Source organism: Letharia columbiana (assembly GCF_014066305.1).
Source record: "Letharia columbiana isolate WasteWater2 chromosome Unknown Sc0000033_s0, whole genome shotgun sequence".
NCBI classification, from domain to species: domain Eukaryota; kingdom Fungi; phylum Ascomycota; class Lecanoromycetes; order Lecanorales; family Parmeliaceae; genus Letharia; species Letharia columbiana.
In genome coordinates, this window is record NW_023501076.1 from 362,501 (window position 1) to 386,712 (window position 24,212).

At 43.4% G+C, this 24,212-nt stretch overlaps 5 protein-coding genes across 5 annotated transcripts; 2 read left to right on the forward strand and 3 right to left on the reverse strand.

Moving 5' to 3' along the window:
- Positions 1–2,161: 2,161 nt before the first annotated feature.
- Positions 2,162–3,965, forward strand: HO173_008718 (uncharacterized protein; the record flags this gene model as incomplete). The annotated part of the gene is made up of 2 exons (XM_037310614.1): positions 2,162–2,232; positions 2,471–3,965. 2 exons carry the CDS (start codon positions 2,162–2,164, stop codon positions 3,963–3,965), a joined length of 1,566 nt encoding a protein of 521 aa, XP_037162596.1.
- An 825-nt stretch (positions 3,966–4,790) lies between these two features.
- Positions 4,791–6,191, reverse strand: HO173_008719 (uncharacterized protein; the record flags this gene model as incomplete). Its single annotated transcript, XM_037310615.1, has 1 exon — positions 4,791–6,191. One exon carries the CDS (start codon positions 6,189–6,191, stop codon positions 4,791–4,793), a length of 1,401 nt encoding a protein of 466 aa, XP_037162597.1.
- A 766-nt stretch (positions 6,192–6,957) lies between these two features.
- HO173_008720 (uncharacterized protein) lies at positions 6,958–9,216 on the reverse strand (the record flags this gene model as incomplete). The annotated part of the gene is made up of 4 exons (XM_037310616.1): positions 6,958–7,831; positions 7,894–8,160; positions 8,259–8,476; positions 8,536–9,216. The coding sequence occupies 4 exons, from the start codon at positions 9,214–9,216 to the stop codon at positions 6,958–6,960; spliced, it is 2,040 nt and encodes a 679-aa protein (XP_037162598.1).
- A 1,286-nt stretch (positions 9,217–10,502) lies between these two features.
- HO173_008721 (uncharacterized protein) lies at positions 10,503–13,391 on the forward strand (the record flags this gene model as incomplete). Its single annotated transcript, XM_037310617.1, has 2 exons — positions 10,503–10,764; positions 10,816–13,391. The coding sequence occupies 2 exons, from the start codon at positions 10,503–10,505 to the stop codon at positions 13,389–13,391; spliced, it is 2,838 nt and encodes a 945-aa protein (XP_037162599.1).
- A 446-nt stretch (positions 13,392–13,837) lies between these two features.
- Positions 13,838–15,953, reverse strand: HO173_008722 (uncharacterized protein; the record flags this gene model as incomplete). The annotated part of the gene is made up of 4 exons (XM_037310618.1): positions 13,838–14,830; positions 14,891–15,612; positions 15,661–15,804; positions 15,863–15,953. 4 exons carry the CDS (start codon positions 15,951–15,953, stop codon positions 13,838–13,840), a joined length of 1,950 nt encoding a protein of 649 aa, XP_037162600.1.
- Between the last annotated feature and the right edge of the window lie 8,259 nt (positions 15,954–24,212).

Consider the following 24,212-nt stretch of genomic DNA (forward strand, 5'->3'; position numbering starts at 1 on the left):
GGGATGATATCGTCAAAGGCCGGTTGGTGTCAAATATCCCTTTCATAGGCTCCAATGAACATTAAACAGTGCAGAGACTTGGCAAGCGATGGTATCGTGGCATCGTGGCATCGTGGCATCGTGGCATCGTGGCTTAGAGGCTTGTCCATCACAAATCTACGCTTTACATGCCCTCGCTCGTAAAGCAGGTCTATGCCAAGAAACTCACGGTATCAAGTAAAGAAAAGATCCTCGTCTGGTTCGTGAAGATCATGTTCGGTGACGACAATGCTGCTTAGGCAGCGTTCGAGACGAATCATCCACCCACCTTCATTTCCTGAACCGCAACGCTATAACACGGCATCCTCCCACAAGCATCAACGATTCAGATCCCTCTCATATATACAATACTCACCCTATCCCCTATCCCAACATCCTCAACACGCATCTCCCAATCCTCCACCTCCCCTCCCCTTCCCTCCCCACCGCACCTCCCCTCCAGCCGCATCCCCTCCCCTCCCCCGCCCCCTCGAAGACCGCCCCCGGATCCGCAACCGTCAACGCGACCTCGACAACCACGACCATGCCCCCCTCCAGCACCATAAAAGCGGACTGATCATTCGCCAGACTTCCTTCAAAGCCGGCATGCAACTCGGCGACGCGGAAACAGGAGCGGATGAAGATGTTCAAGGTCGCGAGAGCGATGGCTGCCAGGGGGGGAAACGGTGGGGGTGGTAGTCAGCGGATGGGAGGAACTTGCAGATGGTGGGAGTGGAGGGGTGATGGAGAAGGTCGGGAGGGAAGTAGGGGGTAGAGCGTACGTACCGATCAAGAAAGCGTGGAAGCGCCGAGCAGAGCAATGGATCCTTGAGCCCGGCGTGTCCCCAGCCGTAGCGCCGACTTGACAACGCATCTGTATCGCAAAGTCCGCGCACAGCGACATGAAGCAGAAGAGCGAGAGCACTTGGCAGGATAGGCCCGCGATCACGATGTTGACTCCGGTCTGTGTCTCTTTGGGCGTACCGGCCGTATCGGCCAGAGCGCCACCGACAGCCTGCAAGACCAGGGCAAGGATATCTGACGTGATGAAGATGATGGCGTAGGTGAAGATGATGCGGGAGAGGCAGAGGTAGATGCCTGCGGTGAGGAAAGCGGGGGCGAGAGTCAGGCAGGCGATGTCCCTAGAGGATGTAGCTGTTTAGGAGGGAGGATGTTTGGGAGGCGTTAATAAAAAGATATTCACGTGAGGAACGGGGTTCCTGAGGAAGGGGTTCTGAACCATCTGGACTCGTGCGACGTAGCCAACGATCTCGCCGAGTACGCCAAAGAACAGTGCCACTAGATAACCCCAGGTTCGGTAGTGAATTCCGAGGACGCTTTGTATAACATGTACAGCGTAGGGGACTTCGAGGTAGAATGCATTGCCAGCAAGGGAAGGGATATAGTCGACTGTTGCCCAAGCAAGTGGACGAGTCTGAATGGTGCAGAGGTTGACATTGTTGATAAGCGTTGCATTCGAGTAGGCAGCCTGTTCCGCAGACATTGTGGCTGCGGGGGAAACCCCCCAAGGGGAAAGCAAATAGAGGCAGAGAATGCTTCGCGGTCCAGAAGCTGGTGTAACAAGAGCAGAAAGCAGACGGATAACGCTTGGGAGATGGACGATAGGCAATCCTGGAAAATGGGAGAAGAAAAATTGATTGGGTCCTCACTGCATAGAGAATAGAGACACCTTCAAGGCAAGGACGTAATTGGACTCATGGGCACCTGAAGCTATGCTTTGGCAGAAGTATGAAGCCTTGAACACGAACGCAGCCGTTGAGAATGTTTGTTGGGTAATACAGCTTATGCCAACCCGAGGCGCAGATTTGTGACAGTCTATGAATTGTTTGTTGATAATAGCTCTCCAAAAATCACCACTAGGCTCGGAGACATCATTCAAGACCGCTGGACTGAGCTAGTTAAGCGAGTCACGAAGCGACCAATCACATCAAATAGAATAAAGGCTAGCAATGCTAGTAATACGGCGAGGCGCAGCAGACTTTCCTGAATCAGAAGACTCAAGGCAGCCAATTGAGCAACATACTTCTTCTCTCCATTGCAGCCTTTTTTTCACAATGGGTGTGATACTTCGCGAGACGAGTCACGACTTATGAGACAAGGTTCCTCTGTGTGCCTCTCAGCTATGGCATTGGCAATCGTTAAGAAACCGAGGGCTGGAGGATACCACGTGAAGACTGGATGCAAAACTTGCAAGTGAGTCTGTTCCTTCCTGCCGCCACGATGGCAATATACATTCACGCCGTGCCGACCAACGCACAACCATTCACGGGCTCCGTGTCTTTTCTCGGGCCTTATTCTCAGTGACGGCCCGGTAACTCGTAACTACAACTCGTCTTGCCGCGCATCTCCTACTTGCCCTTCGTGTTACTTGAGTTGGGCGGCCAGATAACCAGCGTGCAGCCGTAGCCTTGCTGACTCCTTGCCTCGACAGAATCCGACACGTCAAGTGCGACGAGGAAAGGCCTACCTGTAGCAAATGCCGCTCCACTGGCCGTGTCTGCGATGGTTACGGAATCAAACAGAGCACTTCCAAGTCTCCGGTTAACAACAGTGCCCACTTGTTTCCCGTAGAGGCCACAATCAAAGCACTCTCGATACAATCAGGCCCAACTATCAGCATTACCGGAACGAACCAAGAGCGCCGCAGCTTCGCTTTCTTCTACTACCAAACAGGACAGCAGCTCTCGACCGCCCTACACATAACGCTGATACACCAGCTTACCCTACAGGCCAGCCACAGTGACGAGGCGATGCGGTCTGCTGTCATTGCTCTTGGCTCGATTGGAGAAAGGTTGGCGATTAATGACCTCCTGACCCTAGAAAATGAGCAAGCAAATGCCTGTCATAACTTCGCTCATTTGCAGTATTACAAAGCCCTAAAGCATCTCCGGGAGCGCATATCCAACGACCTTGAAGGTTCGGGCAATCTGGCAATAATACTGTGTTTCCTATTCACAATCTTCGAGTTCTTGCAAGGTAACGATTGCGGATCCCTCATTCACCTCCGAAGCGGTCTCAACATCTTGCGGCGAGATCATGGATCGGTGTCTACGGGGCTTCAGACAGTCTCGCCCGACCAGGATCCCTTGAGATATGAGATTCTGAGGATTTTCGGCAATATGGATATGCAAGCGACCATATGGCTAGGATCAAAAACCTTTCAAGCTCCCATCATGATCCCGCCCGATGATCCTGGCGATGTCCCAACACATTTAGATTTGTTTTCTACCCTGGAGGAAGCGGCAGAGTCGTTGACTCATCAAATCGACTCCACAGATCATTTCCGACCCCTCTGTGATGCTTACGTTAGATCAGAGTCCCCAGATCAAGTACCACCGGCAATGCACGCAAAGAGAGAGAAGCTTATAGTACAACTGAAGCAATGGCGCGTTTCACTTGAAGCTCTCACCGCGAAGCTTCAAGGAGAGATCAACACCGAGATGTCGCAACGGATTGCTATCATGAGGATGAATTATGAAACAATTTTGATGGTACTCACAGCTTGCTTACAACCGTCTGACGAGCAGATTTATGCAGACCGCGAGCCCGAATTCCGCCAAATAGTCACCCTGGCGAAATCCGTGCTCGGACCAACGGATGATGTGGGGAAGCTTGGAGTCCAGCACACCGTTGCCGTGAACGATGTTGGAATCAATCCAGTACCCATTTTCACATTCGACGTGGGTATGATCCGGCCTTTGTATCTCACCGCGATCAAGTGTCAGAACTTGGGGGTCTGCCGAGAAGCAATCGCTCTGCTGTCGTCGTCGCCGTGGCGGGATGGGGCATGGGATAGTGCTACCATGGCTAGGATAGCGGCGCGCAGGGTTCAGGAAGTCGAAGAAAGATATATGAATACGGATCCTCCGATGATGGATCATGTAGCCTACAGTTATGCGCAGAGAAGGCAATCTTGCCGGATATGAGATCTCCCTCGGCATCAAATCTACATTCGGATGATCTGGCCCGACCATTCAGGTGTGGGATCGGCCAAAGTACCGGTACACCATGGATCGGACGATGACTGAGGTCCCGGCGGGAAGAACCCATCCCCAAGGGATGTGGGAGTACCAGAATCAAGGAGATTATCAGGGGATTGCCATCACGGTTAAGAGAGTCTGTTGGGAGACTTGCCATTTCCCCACGGTCTTCCTTATGGCATGCGGTCATGGACAGGCGGGATTTCTTGGTCTTGTCCTTAGCATCCCAGCACTCTCCACACTAGGATTGTACCGAGTAGCCTCTGAGGCTCAGCGGACTTGGCTCACGAGGCCAAGGCGAAACCGAACACCCTGTTATCTCAGTCCTCGCTAGACCTTTTTCCTTCTTGTAACCATACTGCTTCCACCCTCTCTCCACGTCCTCACACCTGTGCCCTGCCTACGGGCATGTCCAGAACACAAATTCTTCCATCATATCTTGACATGTTTGACTCCAACAATAAATTCTACCCATTCTTGCTCTACCCCAACTTCTTCCTTGCGCCCGGCATACTCCATCTTCAGCTTCAGCTTCTTCAGCCCAGGCATAAGCGTTGCCAGGATCTCCCGGAGCCCAAACCAAGTCTGCCAGTCATACGGCTCAGCTGTAGACCCACGAGAGTGTTCTGAATCACTGTAGTAGACTGAACACGCGGACAGATGCCGTACTTTAGCAAGTAGCTGGGGCATAGTAGAGGTAGTTCGGCGCAGTGAATTAGGACGCTGAGGTCGGAGATATAGGATATTTTGGAACTGTATAGATCCGCTCTTCTACTCCTCATCATCATTCTCGCCCTCGTCATCCTCCCACTCTTCATCCACCCACCCCTCCTCGTCCCCCTCCTCTTCTTCCACTTCCTCCCCACCTCCCCCCAGCAACTTCTCCATCGTCCGAATCTCCAACTGCAAAAGCTCCTCCGGCACATTCTCCGTCATCGTTTCGGATACCACACAGCACCCAATCGCAGTAAATTTGTCATCGTCCGCCTGCTGCGTCGCTCCATCCCCATGGACCACGTGCTCTGATATGCTCTTATAGAAATAACAGCGCCCGATATCCTCAGCTTTGATTCGCTGTCGGTATCGCGCCGCGCCCTCCTTGATACCATCGCACGTCTGTTTCCGGGCAGCTCCAGCGCTGATGCGACTGCCAGGACGGGTGGGCGGACCGGTGCTCATGGGCGCATTGAGCCGGAAGAGCTGGTTCGCGACGTAGAGCGCTATCTGTGCGGCTTCTAGCGCGTCGGAGAAGTTGCCGGCTTCGATCCAGTTCAGAGCTCGGTGTTGCATTAGTTTAAACTCGAATGCTGAGACATCGGCTGGGTTCGTGAAGACGTGGCGCTCGTGAGATACGCTGTGGTGGAAGTATTCGTGAGCGCGTTGGTAGCGGGCTGTTGCGATGCCATGGTCGCCGTTTGAGGAGGCCTGGTCGCCACTGGTGATCAGTTCGTCGATGGTGACCAGCACGAGACCCCGGTCGAAGCTATGATGTGTGAGATGGCGGGAGATCTGGTGGTCAATGGCTGGCCGTGTCCCTTGGATAGAAACGTCTTTAAAATGACGGAACTTCGTTAGGGCTTCGACTAGGGCGCGTTCTCGAATGTCTATGGCCGTGGGGGTTTCGGCGTATGGTGGTGGATGAACTTGGATGGAGCAAGAAAGGCCTGACGTGCGGTATTTCCCTTTGGGGTCTTGGAATGTGGAGAGCCCGACACATACGTCGTGTAATTCCTCGGCGAGTATCACATGTACATCCATATCCATCTCTGAGTCCTCAGCTCTCTCTAACTTCATCCGCATCCTCTCCCCAGGAACAACAGGCTTCTTGGTCGCCTTCCCAGGCCAGAGCGCGACACTGTACACCATTATCGTGGTATCTTCCTTATTCACATCTTCTGGTCCCTGCTCCAGCTCTTTCGCGCGCTCAATGACCACGAATTCATTCTCGCGCGCCATGACCGCCATGGCTTCTTGGCTGATCTGGCGATTGATGCGGACAATAGTAGGGTGGAGGTTCCAGTTGTAGAAAGTGGTGGAGCGCAGACAGGATTCGTCATCTTTGGGTGTTCGGGTGTGCTTTATGCTGAGAAGTTGCGTGTAGATGCGGTCGCGGAGCTCGAGAGGGAGGAGAAGGAAGGGGCAATTGGATGGGGTCTGAGAGGTGGAGGACATCGTGGCCGTGGAAGCATGACGCGTTGATGGCGGAGACTGGATGGTAATTGGCGAATAGAACTGTTGATTTGAGGATCAGTCCATCAAGGTGAGCATTTCCTGACTTGAGTCCAGAAGGGTGCTTACCTTAAGTAATGGTGAAGGGACGAGGGAAAAGATTAGGATGGGAGCAATCATGCAAGTATCACGCTAGTGTCTTGGCGCGCGACGCGAAGCTGCCCCTAACCTCAGCACCACGCGGTTGCTCTTAAGATAGAGGAGACAATGGTAGTGTGCCCTCGTCAATGTCAAGGTCACAGGTGTACGACGGTTTGATTTCGGGGTGCTTTTATGGGAGGTTCTCCGCGAAGAATGTCCTTCGACGCCAACCCTCTCCATGTACTACCAAACGATCTTGCACTCTCGCATTTTCTACCCTACAGCAACTTCTCGGCTATCTCTACATTTACTGAAAGAAACACGCCTGTGCCTCGGTTGCTTTCGTATTCTGTTTCCTTTTGAGCTCGCAATAGCAATCTATAATCGTACTCAGTTACGATGTCTTTACAGTTTCCCAAGAACGCGCCGGCGTCGACTTCAGTGATCTCTCTTAGATTTAGAAATGAATCAGGTATTTACCGCGGAATCCTCAAGGTTGAGGAAGCTAAGGCAGATTCGTATGCAATTCAAACCGCAATATCTACAAAAGCTGAAATACCGCGCAAGCTCCACAAGATCCACGAACGGTGATCCCAGCCTGCAACGTATATACCTGTTCATTCATCAACTAATCAGTCCCTCCCACGCAATAAAAGTAACCTGCCCAAAACTTCGTCTCACAGTTCTCGCCGTTTTCCCCCAGTGCGCCGTTCCGGCTGTAGAGATCCGCGGGCGTGATCTGATTTGCCGTAGCAAACGACGAGCAGGTGTCCCCAGCGTGGGCTTGGGCGTATTTAGCGCACGGCGAGGCGATTCCCGACTGCGTAGGAGAGGGAGTTGCTGGGTCACCGCCAGTGGCTGCTGTAGGAGCGGAGTCACTGGTGGTGGTAGTGGTAACGGGAGCGGCATCGATGGCGGACAAAGCGGTAGTGACGGAGGTAGTATTGTTGCCACCGGCTGCGGAAGCATCACTAGAGCCCACGCAGTAATAATAGCCTGACCAAAAGGCCGTGTCGCAACTTTTGCCTGCGTCTCCTAAGGCGCTGTTTAGGGCGTATAATTGAGCTGAGGCGATGTTGTGCTCTTGTGCAAATGTCGAGCAGTAATCGCCTTTCTTAGCCTGGCTGTACTTAGCGCAGGAGGCTGAGATGCCTTTCTGTGTTGGTGAAGGTGCCGCGGACCCGCTGCCGGATGAGCCTGATGATGGCGATACAACTGTGTTGGTCGGAAGAGTTGAATTGCTGAAAGGAGCAGTTGGGTTACTGGGCGCCCCTGTGTCACTCCCATCGCCTCCTCCACGTTGCAGTGCGCTAGCGTTTGAGTTTGTGTTTGAGAAGGGAGGCGGAACGTAAGAACCGCCAGGCGCGCTGGTGCAAACGTAGTCGCCTGTATTGAGGTTGTCACAGAGGCCGTTGATGTTTGGATTCCATTTTCTGAACTGTACAGTACTAACGGGGCTGGTGTTGAGCCCGGCTGTCGAGAGTGAGCTGGCAATCGAATCGCTAAAACTGGCGGTCAGTATCTACTGTTACGCATAACAGCAATGGGGATGAAGCTTGCTTACCAACTCGCACCAAAAGGGACTTTCATGAGTGTACATGCTGCAGGCACGCAGTATGACGAAACTAAGAAGACGCAGCCTGGATCTCCTATGGCAGCTTGAAGATCGCCAGTGGCCACACTGTACTTGGCCGACAGCGCATTGCACCATGTCCCATTGGCTGGGATGTTTGTACCTTTCAGGTCAGCTGCGCAAATGCTTTGACCTGAGCACGTGGTGGTGCTATTTGTACCATTCGAAAATTGGCTGCCATTTGACGTGAATGGAGGCCTGTCGTTATAAATTAATATCTCCGAACTTAAGACTGCTTTTCCGATGCAAGATGAATGCATCACCTCAAGAGTAGAAGCGAAGGATGGCCAACTTACATGAGAGAGTTGTCGGAGGATAAGGGCACACCGTCGTAAAGTCCCCGGGCGTCCTCGTAGTAGGGAAGAGCGCGAACCATAAGCTCAGGCATGGAAATCCTACAAACATCGAGAATGTCTTGATATTGTGCCACGAGATAGTCCGAGTAGTCGGAGTCAGGCAGATACGGCGACGACATCCTTTGGTAGAACATCCTTAAGAAGCAATCACTGCAAAGCTTCATGAAACATTAGTGTCTTTGTGCAACTGAATACGGACGCAATGGACAATGCTTACCATATCATTGCCATACAAATTTGCAATACGTTCGTTCTGTGGGGCAACATCAGTGGGATCTGAGCATGACGGGTCTGTGGGGTCGGTAGAGCAGTCGGGACGAATGATGTCGGAGCCAACCCAGCCCTGGGACTCAATGAGACACCAGGATAATGCGCTAGAGTTTGGATTGGACTTTGAGCTCGAATTCAAGTACGGAGCTGAGCCGCTGAGACTTGCGCTAGAGTTTGAGTAGGGAGCTGAGCCGGTGGAGTTCGAGCTACCATTCCCGGAGACTCCTGGGGCAGTGGGACTGGTTCCGGATCTTAGACATGCAATGTTTAAGCCGTCGAAGAATCTTCCCGCGATAGACTCCGCTGGTATCAATTTGCCATACGCTGTAATGGTATCCATATCGCATCTATCTTGCACATCCAACCACCATTTTCGGGATGACTGGATGCAATCTGCAGTGCAAAGACCTGTGACATTCTCCGTGGTCCAAAGATAGCTGTCAACTGTGTTTGACATTTGGAACAATGTCTGATCACATGCGACCGTTTCGTTGAGGGCATCCAAGCAACCGACGCTGATGCCGAAGGATTTGGCAAGACTGTCCGGGTTCACAGTGGGGTAGAGGCTGAATGCCGCCGCATAGGAGGTGAACACTAAAAAACTGGTGTATGGAATGTTGTCAAGCATCTTGAAGGGGATAAGAAAGCAGTTCCTGGCTGACTTGAAGAGGCCGAGTGACGTTGATACTTTTCTGAATAACAGAAATCGCGAAACGATATGTTCTGTACTGCTCAACAGACTAAAACGAAGATAGAGACTGGCAATGGCTGGAGTGCGATGTGTGACGAAGAAAAGAGCTGGGACAAAGAAGATTTGACAGACTGGAGAGAAAAATGCGACATCGAAAAAGATCTATTAGAAGGCTCGAGAGCGAGAAGGGGATGATGTGTATTTGTTTACAACTCACGTACTAATATGAAATACCATGACCCTAATAATGCCTGCTCTTCGCATGAGGATTTGCAACCCTGGGAAGTATGGGCCTGTAGTCTAGACAAGCTGGAGTTGTCCTCATGTGCCTTTGTGCAGGATCAGACGAGCCTCCTAGCAGTGGCCGAGGGATGAAACTTGGAGGATCGTAGGCCATATCACACAGTCTTGGCTTATCAGCTCCTGAAGCATCGTAGCGACTAAGATTGATTTAGTTTCCATTGGAAGACTGAGAGATATTCGCAGTCAATCTCACTGCAGCATGGTTGTTTCATGCGTGTATACGCCACTGTGAATCAGGTGTCTATCATTAGTATCTAAGGTCCAAGTCCGTGTAAAACATGGTGAGGATTTCCATCACCGGCAGCGGCTGGCTGAAGCTAGCCCGGAAGTAGTAAGGTGGAAGGATTTGCGCGCGTCTCAGCCTCTCAGCTCCGCCCTTTTCTCTCTTCCCTCGTCCATACATTCTGAGGTACCTTAGCTGAGAATACATCTTTTCCGTTTTCGACTCAGCCCTGGGTGTGCATCTCAAGGCCATCAATCACACCTACGCCGTCTGGGCTGGACCATTCGAAATCCTTCTTGATCTCTAACTTGCCATTTACCACGAGCGGAACTATCCCTCTCGTGGCTGAAACAACCAACAGATTTGTGAAGTGATGATGGGAAGCAGGTAGCAGGCACCGACATGGCGCAGGGACCTCCTCCCGCAGGACTGCCTCAGAATAACTCATGTACTTTTGGAGCCTCTTGTCAGTAACCCTTGAGGAGAATTCCAATGGATAAAACCTCAGTGCCCAATAAGGTATTTCTTCGCGTATAGATCTTCTCCATTCTGTTGTCAGCTATCTTGTTCATCCATTGTTGTGCATCTTTCTCGTGTCTTTCCTCAGTCTTTTGCTATATCGACCTGTGTACGCCAGGCTATACGTCTTTGATATAGCGTCCTCTCCTTTCAAATTTCGATACATTCCCTGGTCGTCATGCATTTTAGCAAACTTGCGGCAGCGGTTGCCGCTTTGGCTTCTTTGAGCGCTGCCACAATCTCGAAAGAGCATCCTTCGCATGAACGCTCCAACGGACAGTCGTTGAATCCTCGCTTGACCAATGTCCCATTGGCGGCTCGAGATTTACCAATTGGCACTTGCAATTCTGGGACCCCTTGCGCCAACGGCGCTTGCTGCAGTAAGACCAATCTGTGCGGATACTCCAAGGATTTTTGTGGAAGTGGATGCCAGCATAATTGTAAGTACCAAGACTCTGGGTTGCCTTATCACACTAACATTGATTCTCCAGGCGACGCAAAAGCTCAGTGTGGACCTTACGCCGCTGCCGGTCAGCAAAAATGCCCTCTCAATGTTTGCTGCTCCGAGTTCGGTTACTGCGGATCCACCAAGGAATTCTGTGCCTGGAAAAACAAGGATGATCCATTGTATCCAACATGTGACACCAAATATGGTGGATGTGGCGATGTTCATAGGCCCAGCTGTGGAGGAGGTAGCAGCGTGGACAAACGTAGTATTGGCTATTACGAGTCCTGGGCGAATTCAGACTCCCGCAAATGTCAAAAAGTCGCCCCTGAGGACCTCAACCTCGATGGTTTCACCCATATGAACTTCGCGTTTTCATTCTTTGACCCCTCAAGCTTCCAGATTGCCCCGATGGACTCGAATGGTGCGTCTCTCTACAGTCGTTTCACTGCCTTGAAGAGCAAGAAACCATCGCTGCAGACCTGGATCTCTGTGGGAGGATGGTCTTTTACCGATCCAGGTCCAACGCAGACCGCTTTCTCCGAGATGACCAGCACTTCGGGAAACCGTCAGAAATTCATTAGCGGTCTAATCAAGTTCATGGACACATACGGTTTTGATGGGGTGGACTTGGACTGGGAATACCCAGGAGCCGATGACCGTGGCGGCAAATCGCAAGATACAGCCAACTATGTCTCTCTCGCTGCCGAGCTGAGAGCAGCGTTCGGAACGAAATATGGCATTTCCATGACGCTTCCCACTTCTTACTGGTACCTACAGCATTTTGATCTACTGGGCATACAGAAATCCGTTGATTGGTTCAACTTGATGGCTTACGACTTGCATGGTGTATGGGACGCACAGTCCAAGTTCGTTGGGCCGTACATTGCGCCACATACGAACATTACTGAAATTGACCTCGGCTTGGACTTGCTCTGGCGCTCTGGAGTAGATCCTGCTAAGGTGGTCATGGGACAAGGTTGGTATGGCCGAAGTTTCACCCTCAAAGATCCTTCCTGCAACAAACCCAATGGCATCTGCGAGTTTTCTGGAGGCGCCAAAGCCGGACCGTGTTCCAATGCCGCAGGCATACTTGATTTGGAAGAAATCGACGACATCATCACTAAAAACAACGTCAAGCCTGTCCACGATGAGACAGCGGCCGTCAAATGGATCACCTGGGACAGCGACCAATGGATCTCATACGACGACGACGACACGTTCAAGCAGAAGAAAGACTTTGCAAATAGCCGATGCTTGGGCGGACTCATGGTCTGGGCCATGGATCAGGTTGATCAAACAAAACCTAATGGGCTTGGTCCTGCCTCGACAGTCTCCGTGACTCCTCCGCAGCAGAGCAACGCAAATCAAATGTCCGCCGACCAGCTGGCAGGGCTTACATGCAAAGCCTCTGCGTGCGGTGCTGGCTGTCCTCCTGGTACGAATGCTGTTACACAGATGAACGGACAACCCGGTCAGTTGAGTACCACAGATCGCTGTCCCAAGAAACAATACCAGACGCTTTGCTGCCTTGATGGAACACAAACCGGCAAATGCCAATGGCGTGGGTGGAAAGGTGTTGGATTACCCTGTGTTAGCGGCTGCAAGGATGGTGAGACGGAAGTCAGCCAAAACACGAACAACCACGACTCGAAAAAGAAGAGCCAAACCTGTAACGGTGGGCTGCAGAGTTACTGCTGCGCCGGGTTCAAACCCTCGCTTACGAAAGATCAGCTGGAGCAGGATGCTGGTAATTTTGCAAAGGAAGCAGCAGAAGCAGCAGCTGCTCAAGCAGCCCTTGACATAGCCGCCAAAGCCTTCTGTCGTATCGCCGTCCCTGTTCTGCTGGCGCCACTTGAGTTGCTAGAAGACCTGATCCCAATCGCCGGCGAGATCGCGGATGCCATAGAGGTCGCAGCCACGCCAGCCATCATCGAAGGCTGCGTCAAGGGCATTGAAAAAGAAGGCAAAGCCGAGTTTAAAGTTTTTGGAAAAGAACACACCCTCGACATCAACAAGCCCACATCAACAGACAAAGACCTGCCGGCGCCCAAAAAGCATGACCCGCCCAAAAAAAGCGACGACGCTTGCGAAAAGCCCGACAAACTGCGGAAGCGGGTGGGCGTGCAAGCTAAGAGGGAGGACCGTGACAGTGATGCGTTCAAGGCCCTGGCTAGGGCGGCCGGAAAACCCAATGAGTTCTGGAGAACTGGCCAGGGCTGGGCCATTCGTGAAGCTTACCCTTGGGCAGGAAACGTGATACCCAATCACTACCTCCTTGTCGTCGGGATTGTTTCGGTCAAGCTGACCATGGAACCAATCAAGGATTGCCGCGGCAACACCGTCAACCAGAAGAATATATATACCCGTGACTACATTGCCCAATCGTATGAAATCAGGTACGACGACAACTATAAGTGCGTCTTCGGCAAGTTTGCCTTTGATGTTTGGCATAAAGCAGGCTTAACTTGGGCCAACATGGGACCCATTGATGCAAAATACCAAACGCTGGCGGACATCGAGGAGGTCGCTCAAACGAAGGCTGACGCAATGGGCCAGTACCATCTCGTCACGAACAATTGCAGGGTCTACACAAACAATCTATATAATGCGCTGAAGTAATCGGCCGCTAGAAATTCTCAATAGCCTGTTGAGTAGTGGTTTAGTTGCATGAAAGGCCTGTCTGGTTTCGAGAGATAGGGGAGCTGACTATGGTTCATTTGTGTACCTTTCATCGGGGTTTTCTGTTTATATATCCCGTAGGAATTCAAATATTTGTACATACACCACCAATGCACCAATATTTTAAGCAACTACCATCAAAGTGCTCATATCTATACGCCAAGGAGACGAAAGGAGGTCTCCTCACCGGACATAGAGTTGCCAACTCGGCACAACCACTTCTCTACCTCTACATACATTCATGTCTAGACGTAAAGAAAGTCCGCCCTGTGACTGAATCCGCAGTCATCTACGGGGAGATTCGTTAAGTATTTGTCCTGTCTCATTAAATCAATATATTGCCATTCGAAATATTTGTCTTAAATTCAATTCATCTCGCCATCATCTTAGGTACCGGGCCCGAATCCCTGAATCCGCTTCTTCAATTCATCCTCTCCCACCTGCGGCTCCCGTGGCTTTTCCGTCGGAGCCGCATCCCCTTCGGACACCTGCATTCGATGAGGCTCCGGGGATGCGGTACGTAGTCCCGGCTTCTCAACGAGCTGTTCTTCGAATGGCGGTGTTGCGTGGCCGCCTAGGTCGTATAGGTCGAGCTTCTGGATCCGCAGGCTGGTTTCCCAGTTGTTGGCCTGGTTTTCTCGGCTCGCAGAAGGGCTGGTGGAGTGATAGACGCTGTTGTAGCTGGGAGATTCCTTGCTTTGCTTGTCTTGGTTCGCTTCGCTTTCGATTGTATTGAAACTTCTCAATGTCGCGATGCCACTGTCGAAATCCACAAACAGGCCACTCCCACCCTCCGCTCCGAACCGCAGCCCACCTTTTCTGCCACTTCTTGTGTCCCCGCTGATGATATGGATCAGATCCATAATCCATGCGTCGGCTTCTGGCCGCAAGATTTCCTGGCATGGCTCCAGCTGGAATAGCATGTGGTCGGGTGTGTAGCGGTGCAGCTTTTGAGGCGGGCTGGCTCGGAATGAGCGCTGGCGCTCAACGTCCCACGGCGTGGGCATGCAGGCTCCAACGGTGACTCGCGTGGGGGGATGAGCATCGGCCACACTAGCCTCGCCGGTGATGAGGAGTAACGTGCCGGTCTTTATAGGACTGAGAGCGGTGACGAGGTCGGCGGTATTGAGAGTGAGAGGTGAAGCTGAATATGCAGCTTGTGTTCTTTGAAGAGCGTAATGAGCTTCTTGACGGGCGAATTCTTCGAAGACGTGGCGCCCCGGGTGGGCTAGAGGAGGGTGTAAGAGGAGGTTGAGATATTGAGCGTATGGGACAGGTATGATGGAGTTTGGTGCGGACGTGTTGAGAGCTTGTATTGGCGCGGTCAATGGAGAAAGGAAGGATGTGAAGATGAGACGAAACTGTGAAGGGAGACCGGGCTTTGGGTTCATTCGTTAGCGAAGTTACTATATTCGCACGGTACTGTAGAAAGCTCTTACCAGGTGAACACTCAAGACCTCCTTGAAAACATGCCATTCGATATCCCTCTTCTCGTTCGAGGCGGAATGTCTCAATATTGCATCGGCAGCTCCTTGGAGAATACCTGAATTTGGGTGTATCAAAATTCGGCCGGTGTAGAAATATGGCTCGTGGGGCCCCCATTCTGGCTTGTCCAATTGAACGCTCAAAAGGGCCTTTAACAGGCTCAGAAAGTCTCCACGGGGAATCGAAGAACAAGTGAATTGCGTGGACGAGCTCAAGATTCTCTTTGCGTGAGGCCTCAATTCTTCAGTCGGTGCAGGCATTATACAAGGATTGTCGGGCTGGGTAAGACACAAAACGTCCATGAGATCCTCTTCCGTGGTTGACAAGTCCGCTACACTGGACTTTGATGACTTGTAATGATTCGGATGAGGTGTCTGAATTGACAAGCTCTTGAACATAATCCAAAGCTGTTTTGTAGCACGAGCGTTGGCGTCAGGATATCTATCGGTATCCATGGTAATACCATCCGCGTTGTCACCGAGGCGCAGATTACCTTCAGCTGCCAGCAATCCTATGGCCCGCTGGAAGGCACTATAGTCGAGTCGATTTGGCTTCTGCGGAAATGGGAAGAAGGCATGAAAATGAAAGCACCTCCATAGTATCGCAACGCTTGCGGTCAGTTCAGACCCTGGAAACCGATTCGACAAGAAATTCCCTAGGTCCTTTTCGTGCCAATCTGCTCAATGTCAGACGTCTTTTCGCTGGAGAGGTAGAGTTCTATTACATCTTTTTTTGTCACCTTCGTCAACGGATCCATATGCGCCAAACGTTTCTTTGATGAGAGACCCGGCGTTTCGAGTAGCTGGAAGTCCTCCATATCCTTTGCTATCTGGAAAGAAGCTTGAGGTAAGTGCTTCGAGTACCGAATCTAGTTTCGTGTGATTGGATTAGCCTGGAATGCGCACTTTGTTATGACGGTTGCTGACCTTCTGTTGCATTATCTAGCCACTTTTCGACGCGACTTTTGTGGCTAGCCAGCCATGAGTCGGTAAGTGCCGATGAGATTGAGTTACCCATGATGGTGTGTTGTGGTGATGTGATGTTATTACTACTCCCATTGAAGAAAAGATTGGAGAACACTACTTGACGGATCCTTCTTATGGTATTCAACGCTGTAGCCTTGATAGTCTCGTTGCAAAGTGTGTGTCAGTGGAGAGCTACGAGTAATCACTGTTGCCTTGCCGGAATGAAGTTGAAGATGGATACTTTGCTTAAATGCTTCGAATCGCGGTGGAGCGCTGCCTGTTTCACGGCATCCTAACAGCTCCTCCCTCGAGGCTGAGTGGAAGCTAAGCAAACTAATAATAGATTTCCCATGTTTTTATGATCGTGTCACCAGTAATTGAGTACTTTCATTTATTCATCTTTGAGTCAGAATCATGAGAGGGCATGTATGGATATTTTTGCAGCTTTTTAATTGATGAAGAGAAATGATATCGTCCATTTTCGAAGACACTTTAGACCAAATGAGGCTACTCTATTCGACTAGCCGGAAGAAAAGTAGCGCGAAATGGTTCGCGGAAATAGACCGGATTTAACGCACCTGAAGCCTGCAAGCGCTTTCTTATTAACCATGCCTATCTGAAACTGTAACGCTTTTGTTTCCCGACACACAGCCCGTGGCCATGCAACACTTGATGTTGCGCTCTGAAACGAAATCAAGTCATCAAATCCCTGATTCACTGACAATCTCAACTTCTCTTTTTAAAGTCCTGCTTGGAAGCCTCACAGTCTATTCGCAAAGAGAGCCAACCCTGAACACGACGGTACGTTGCAGTGACGGAGAAATAGGGATGAGTACGGTGACTCCTAGGCATCGATCTATGAACGACGTCCGAGCTTGCAAGGACGCGGAGTCGCCGCTCCTTCGACTGCCTATAGAGCTATAGACTCGGATCTACGAGTATGTCTGCGAAGGGCAAATTGTTCACACCGACCTGAGTGACCGTGATTTGTCTTATTACAGCTATGATGCAGTATAATCACGGGAGGAGGAGCAGGAAAAGTTTGACACCTCGAAAGTCTTACGGCCGGGACGCACTTTCATTTGCTCTTCGATTTGCTCAGCCGACACTTGAGGACTAGGATAATTCAGGCTCAGATACCTCGACAAAGGTTCAAAACATGAGTGTGAATGACATGCGAACAAGTAAGCAGAGTACCAGCTCTCTGAAACCGTATCATATCTCTCCTCGTCTTGTGCTCCGCTTTTCTCAAATTCTGCCTATCCTCCCTCACTCCCTGTCCGGGAGAGCTCTTGCATCCTGCTACTATTTTCTCGGTTAACTTTAGCCTTAGAAAGCAACTTCACAACAAAGACAACACAATCCGGACAGGCCCCATTCGAAGGTAATGGTTCTCGTGAGACCTTGCAAATCTGCTCTTGAAGGCAACGCTTGGCACTTTCGGGAGTCAGTGTGATCGTCATGGTTGACTGGGATGTCTTCCACGGCCAATTGACCAGAAGGGAATCAGTCATTCCCTTCGCAATGTTGCATACTGCAAGGACCCAGATCGGAAAATCAGGCACAGTCGTCGAGCCTCGTGAGTATCTGGGGCTAGAAGCTTCCCTGCCATTGTCTGTCGAATATGAATTCATCCTTCCGCAAACTCAGAGTTCAGGGCGTTGTTCTCTCTGCTCGGGCTGAACAGTTCTGCATAGCATTCCAGTAAACGAGTCCACGCTTAGGTGCGCCTGGCCACGAGGGATAGTAACGTCACGCGAAACTACTGCTTCGAGAACAAAAGCTTAGGAGGAGAACGTGGAAAACATGGAGGCATATTGTAAGAGGGCAAGAAAGAAAAGGAACCTGCGGGGAAAAGATTTCCTCGAGCCGGGACGAGAGCTGCGGTGACGTGATCAATTCAGCAGGACAGTGCCAAGACGTGACCAATATCCTGGGGCCTCCTTTCATGGAATCAAATCCAACATTCAGCGTTAGGCTGACCAGTACGTGGTGATGGAACAATAGTCAGTAATGTACCGTACAGCGCCCAATGGGCTTTTCGGGAATGACGGCCGCTCCTAGTTGCTGTAGAGTTCCCCTATATGAGACCGGGAGCCTCATTTAGACACCCGAACACCCATCTTCTACGGTCGATGGTAAGGCACGCTTCTTTCCTATCTTTCTTACTGTCTCTATTTTCCGCATGAGACCCCGCCGTGTCGCTATGTGGAGCCTTTGATATACGATGCCTAGAAGCATCGGCGTCTCTTCGGCTTTTCTAGAAATAATAATTATCTTATATTAATATTTTATTATTTCTATAATTCGCGATATCGACTTAACTCTATAAGTCGAGTTCGACTCGACTTAGTTATATTATAAGCTCGATTTAACTTAACTTAATAATACTATCGCTAGATATTAAGTTTATATATATAAATTTATATTACTATATTAAGTAATCTATCTTTTCTATTAAAAATAAGAGTATTATTATTTATAATATATCTTATAAACGCTAATTATTTAAAAAGAAAAATTATCGTTAATACGCTTTCTTATTACTATAATCGCGTTAAAGTTAATATAATATATATAAAGATTAATAATATATATTTATATTCTTATTATCTAATCTTAGCTTTATTAACCTCTTCTCTTAATATCTAAATTTCTTTAAGATTTATATATATTAATACTCGTTAAAATATCGAATATCTTTTCTATAAAATCGAAATCGACTTTCTTAAATTAGAAGTTTCGACTTTTAGATAATTATATATATAAAAATATAGCGAGTAATAGTATATATAAATCTCTTCTTATAATATCTTACGTTAAGGCTTTCTTCTAATTTATTATATTTTTGAAATAACGTATCTCGATTCTAGTATTATCGTATAGATTATTAATAACTCTTATCGTCTTATATATCTGCAAATCTGAAAAGTTTCTATAAAATTTGAAATTGCTAATCGCGCGTGTGTCGCGGAAATTACAAAATTCGTCGAATTAGTAAATCTAATTAGAATTCGTCTAAATTCTATCGATTTAGTAAATCTAATTAGAATTCGTCTAAATTCCGTCGATTTAATAACTATTTTAACTTTTTTCGCTAGTTCTATTAGTTTAATAGTAATATATACGAAAAAAGAAAAGTTCTAATAATCGACGTTACGATAATAAGATTTTACGACGACGAGTATTAACGCTAACTCAAATTTGGCTACGGAATTAGACGATTTAATAAAATTAGTCGCGTAAATAATACTCTAATATAGCGTATAATAATACGTATATTAATAATAATATATATTAATGCTATATATATATAAAATAGTACTTATAGTATATTAGAGTATATTACGTAAAGATTTTAAAGTTATTAAATTTTTTTAAAGTTATTAAACTAATAGAACTGGCGAAAAGAATTAAAATAGTTACTAAATTAGCGGAAAGGGTTAGATATAGATAAAGTCTACTAAATAAACTAAATCGTACTTATAATACGAACCCGGCGGAAATCGTACGAAAAGAAACTTTTTAGATTTATAGATATATCTTCTATAATAGCTTACGTAGTTACGTTAGAGCTTTCTTCTAATTTATTATATTTTTAGAATAACGTATCTCGATTCTAATATTATCGTATAAACTATTAATAACTCTCGCCGTCTTATACTCTCTATAATAGCTTACGTTAAGACTTTCTTCTAATTTATCATATTTTTAAGATAATATATCTCGATTCTAATATTATCGTATAGACTATTAACGACTTAAGAAAACTTTAAATAATAGTCTTTATTATAGGCGATAACGTTCTTTAAATTATAAGAAGTCGTAAATTAGTTTAATAGTAATCTTTAACGTTAAAATACTTAGCTAGATACTTTTTAAAGCGTATTAATATCTCTCTAACTAGAGAAAAGCCCGTTCTCTCTTCTCTTTCTAATTATAATATTTATATACATATTTTATAATTATAAAACCCCTCTTCGCTTAACGATCTCTAAAGATAATTTAAAAGTTATTTAAATTAAGAAGAATATTCGAGTTAAAAAGAATATTTAAGTTAAGAAAGATATTTAAATCGAGAAAAGTAATTAAAATCGATTTTACTCGTTATATATTTAGTTCTATTTCTAATATTCTAAGATTTAAATTCTTAATATCTCTATTATCTTATAATATAGCGTATATTAATCTTTTTTACTACTCTATAACTCTTATTTAAAAAATCTAAATTATAGATATTATTATATTAATTAAAGTCGATAAAGCTATTAATATAATAAATTTTTTTATCTTTTATCGACGTAGATATAATATATATACTTCTCTCGATACTTATAAGGCTATAGAATCGTTATTTTTCGAGAATTCTTAAATTCCGCGCTATTAATAATTACGCTCTTTCTACTTTTACTATACTATAATATTTCTAAACTTATTTATTATATTAATACTTAAATATCTTTATAAAAATATTCTATAGATAAGTCGATCTTTATCTAAAATCTCTATAAACTAGATTTATCACTTTTATTATAATTAATACTTTTTCTATTAATTTTCTCGAAAAAACTCTATTAATATCGAAGGTCTATTAATTATATTTATAAATTTAAGCGTAATCTCTACGCTATCTTTTTCGAAAGAGTTAATTAATAAGTTTATAGATAACGACATCTTTAAATAAACGAGCTATATTTAGAGAATTCTTCTCGAGAGCCTTTTAATATCGAATATTAAAATAGATATAAATCGAATATCGATGTATTTATTTATAGTTCGCTTTACGTATATCGATATTATTATCTTTCTTAAATAGATAATATTCTCTTAATTTCATTCGATCTATTCGAATAAAGGCGGTTAGAGTTTCGAGAAAAATATTTAACTTTAATTATTTAATAACGATCTCTATTAATCGCTAATAACGACTATTATAATAATAGATCTATCTTATAATATTACGCTTCTTATTATCCGCCTACTAATCTTAAATATAAAGATCTAAAAAAATTTCTATCTTAATCTTCTTCTTTTTCTTTTATAATCTCTTAATTATAGATAATAATACTTCTATATCTTAATATTTAACGAGATTACATATTATAATTATCTTTTAATATATAATATTATAACGTATAATCTATTTAATATAGTTATTATACTTATTTATTAATTCGTAATACTTTTTAAAGAATTTAATATACGTCTTTTCTCTTATTTAAGTAATTAATCTATCGAGTAAATTAAATAATTATATTATTTCGAGTAAGTAACTAATATTATAAAACTTTAAGAAGTTAAAATAACCTTTATCTATCGTTTTATCTAGAGATCTATATATTTAAAAAATCTCTTTTAATAGATTAATTCGAGTTAAGGCTGCGAGTAGATATTAAATAGTATTATTATTATAAGAATAATATCTTATTAATATAATAAGATTAAGAATAGCGCGATCTATATATAGCGTATTTAAATTTAATTTAATTAAGATTAATATAAAGATAACTATTATTATTCTCTATAGAATTTAATTATTCTCTTCTATTTACTATATCTTCTTATTTAAAAATTTAATATATCTTAAATTAATATAGTTAGAAATCATCTAAAAGCGAGTATTAAAAAGCTTATTTATTTTATTCTTTATCTTTATAATCTTAATATATTTAATTTATTATTTAAATAAATAATTTATAAATCTCTTAATTATTAAAAAGTATAGAATATCGAAGTATTATAGTTAATATATATCGATAGCGAAGTAATTATTAATAAAAGAACGATAGTTATAGAATATTATATTTTATAAGTATTTCGACGTTTTTTTAATATACCTCTTTTATAATCTCAGCTACTTGATTATATACTCGAATATTTATTTAGAATATAGAATTAAAAAATATAATCGCTTTCTCTTTATAGATAAGATCGTATATATAAAATAATATCTATCGCTTAAGATTAAAGTAATTATTATTTATTTTTTATAATTTAATATTATAGTAGCTAGTATTAAATAATATCTTCGAATTAAATTATTTACGTATTATATATTAATATTATATTCGAAGTATTCTTTAATTATTAAATATACTTCATTAATAGATAATATATCGCGAGAGTATAAGAAGTTATCTTTAATTATTAAACTTAAGATATAGTAATAGATTTAGGCCTTAGCTTCTTTTTTCGTAATAATCGATATTATTCTTAAAATCGCTATATTTAATTTACTATATACGCGTTATACGTCTTATTAAAGATTTCTAATCGTAATATAGATCGACTAAGTATATTAATTCTTATATATTTAAGAAAAATAAGTTTTATTTAATATTAAAATAATAAAAATAACGATAGAATTATTAGATAGCTTATCCTATATTTCTTATTATTAATTTATAATATATATCTCGCTATAAACTCTCGCTTTATTAATATTCCTTTAATATATAAATTAATAATATAAGCTTATACTAAAAGATTTATATATTAAAAACGCTTTAATAATATTTATAATATCGAAATAAATAACGTAATATATCTTCGACCTCAATTCGAATTTAAAGTTATAAATTTCAAAAGACTAACTAATTTAACCGTCGTCGATATTATCGTTATATATATTTTATATCTTATATCTTAATAATTTCGCGTTATTAAAGCTATAGCTATCTCGAAATTACTATAAATAGACGTTATGAAAGAACTTATTAATATTATCGTCGAATATCTATAAATTTAAAAAGTTTCTATAAAATTTGAAATTGCTAATCGCGCGTATGTCGCGGAAATTATAAAATTCGCTAAATTAGTAAATCTAATTAGAATTCGTCTAAATTCCGCCGATTTAGTAATTATCTTAATTTTTTCTATTAGTTCTACTAATTTAGTAGTAATATATATAAAAAAGAAAAAGTTCTAATAATCGACGTTGCGATGATAAGGTTCTACGACGATAAGTATTAACGCCAACTCAAATTTAACTATAGAATTAAACGATTTAATAAAATTAGTCGCGTAAGTAATACTCTAATATAGCGTATAATAATACGTATATTAATAATAATATATATTAATATTATATATATATAGAATAGTACTTAGAGTATATTAAAGTATATTACGTAAAATTTTTAAAGTTACTAAAATTTTTTAAAGTTATTAAACTAACGAAATTAGTAGAAAGAATTAGATATAGATAAAGTCTACTTAATAGACTAAATCGTACTAAATCGTACTTATAATGCGAACCCGACGGAAATCGTATAAAAATTCACTTTTTAGATTTATAGATAAAGAGTTTTAATTTAAAAAATCATAGCGCTAGCGTATAATCTTCTTAAAATTTAAATAAATTTTAAAAATTATTTATATCGAATATTAATCCGATATTCGACTTAGTTTAATAATTAGATATTAATTTTATTTAATTAAGAGACTTTAATTTAAATTATAATTTTATCGACTTCTTAGCGTCTCGCTCTCTCGAATATAATTCTATAGAGTTAACTATTAAAGATAAAATTATAATATTATAACTTAAGTCTATTATAGAGATAAGAGATACTATTATCTTATTATCTAGGTTTATTATTTATATTATATTTATTCTCTCTTTCTCTATCTTTTACTTATTTAATTACTATTATAATATTAAATTTATAATTATATTATCTTTAAATAAATATATATCTTCTTCTCTTACGATAATTAGAGCTATTAGATTATTAATATTATTAATTATATCGCGATTTATAATATTAAAAAACGCGTATAAAAGAATCGATTTTCGCTTTCTATAACCTCGTAGATATCTAATAAGTCTACTATTATTTTTATATTATTTTTTATAGAAGCGATATACTCGATATATATTCTCTTATCTATTATTAATTAATTATAAGATACGCGTTCTTTAATAATTAATAATATATTAATATTTTAACGAACGTATACTACTACTCTAGCCTTACTTATCGCGAAGTTTAATTTTAACTTTATATTCTTTATAATTATATAAAAGATATTTATAAATCTATATATAAAAAATATCTTATATTAATAGATATTTATAAAAAGGAAAAATCTATAACGAGCTATTTAGAGGAGAAATACTTTTATTACTTTTAAATATTTCTTTATATTTAATACGTATATAATTAAAGCGCTTTTATATATATAAAACTATATTTATATATTTACTTTAAAATAGTAAAGTCGTCTATAGAGTATATAATTTAGAAATATATATTTTATATAAAAGAAACTAATTTTACTTTAATTTAAATCGTTTAATTTAGATAGT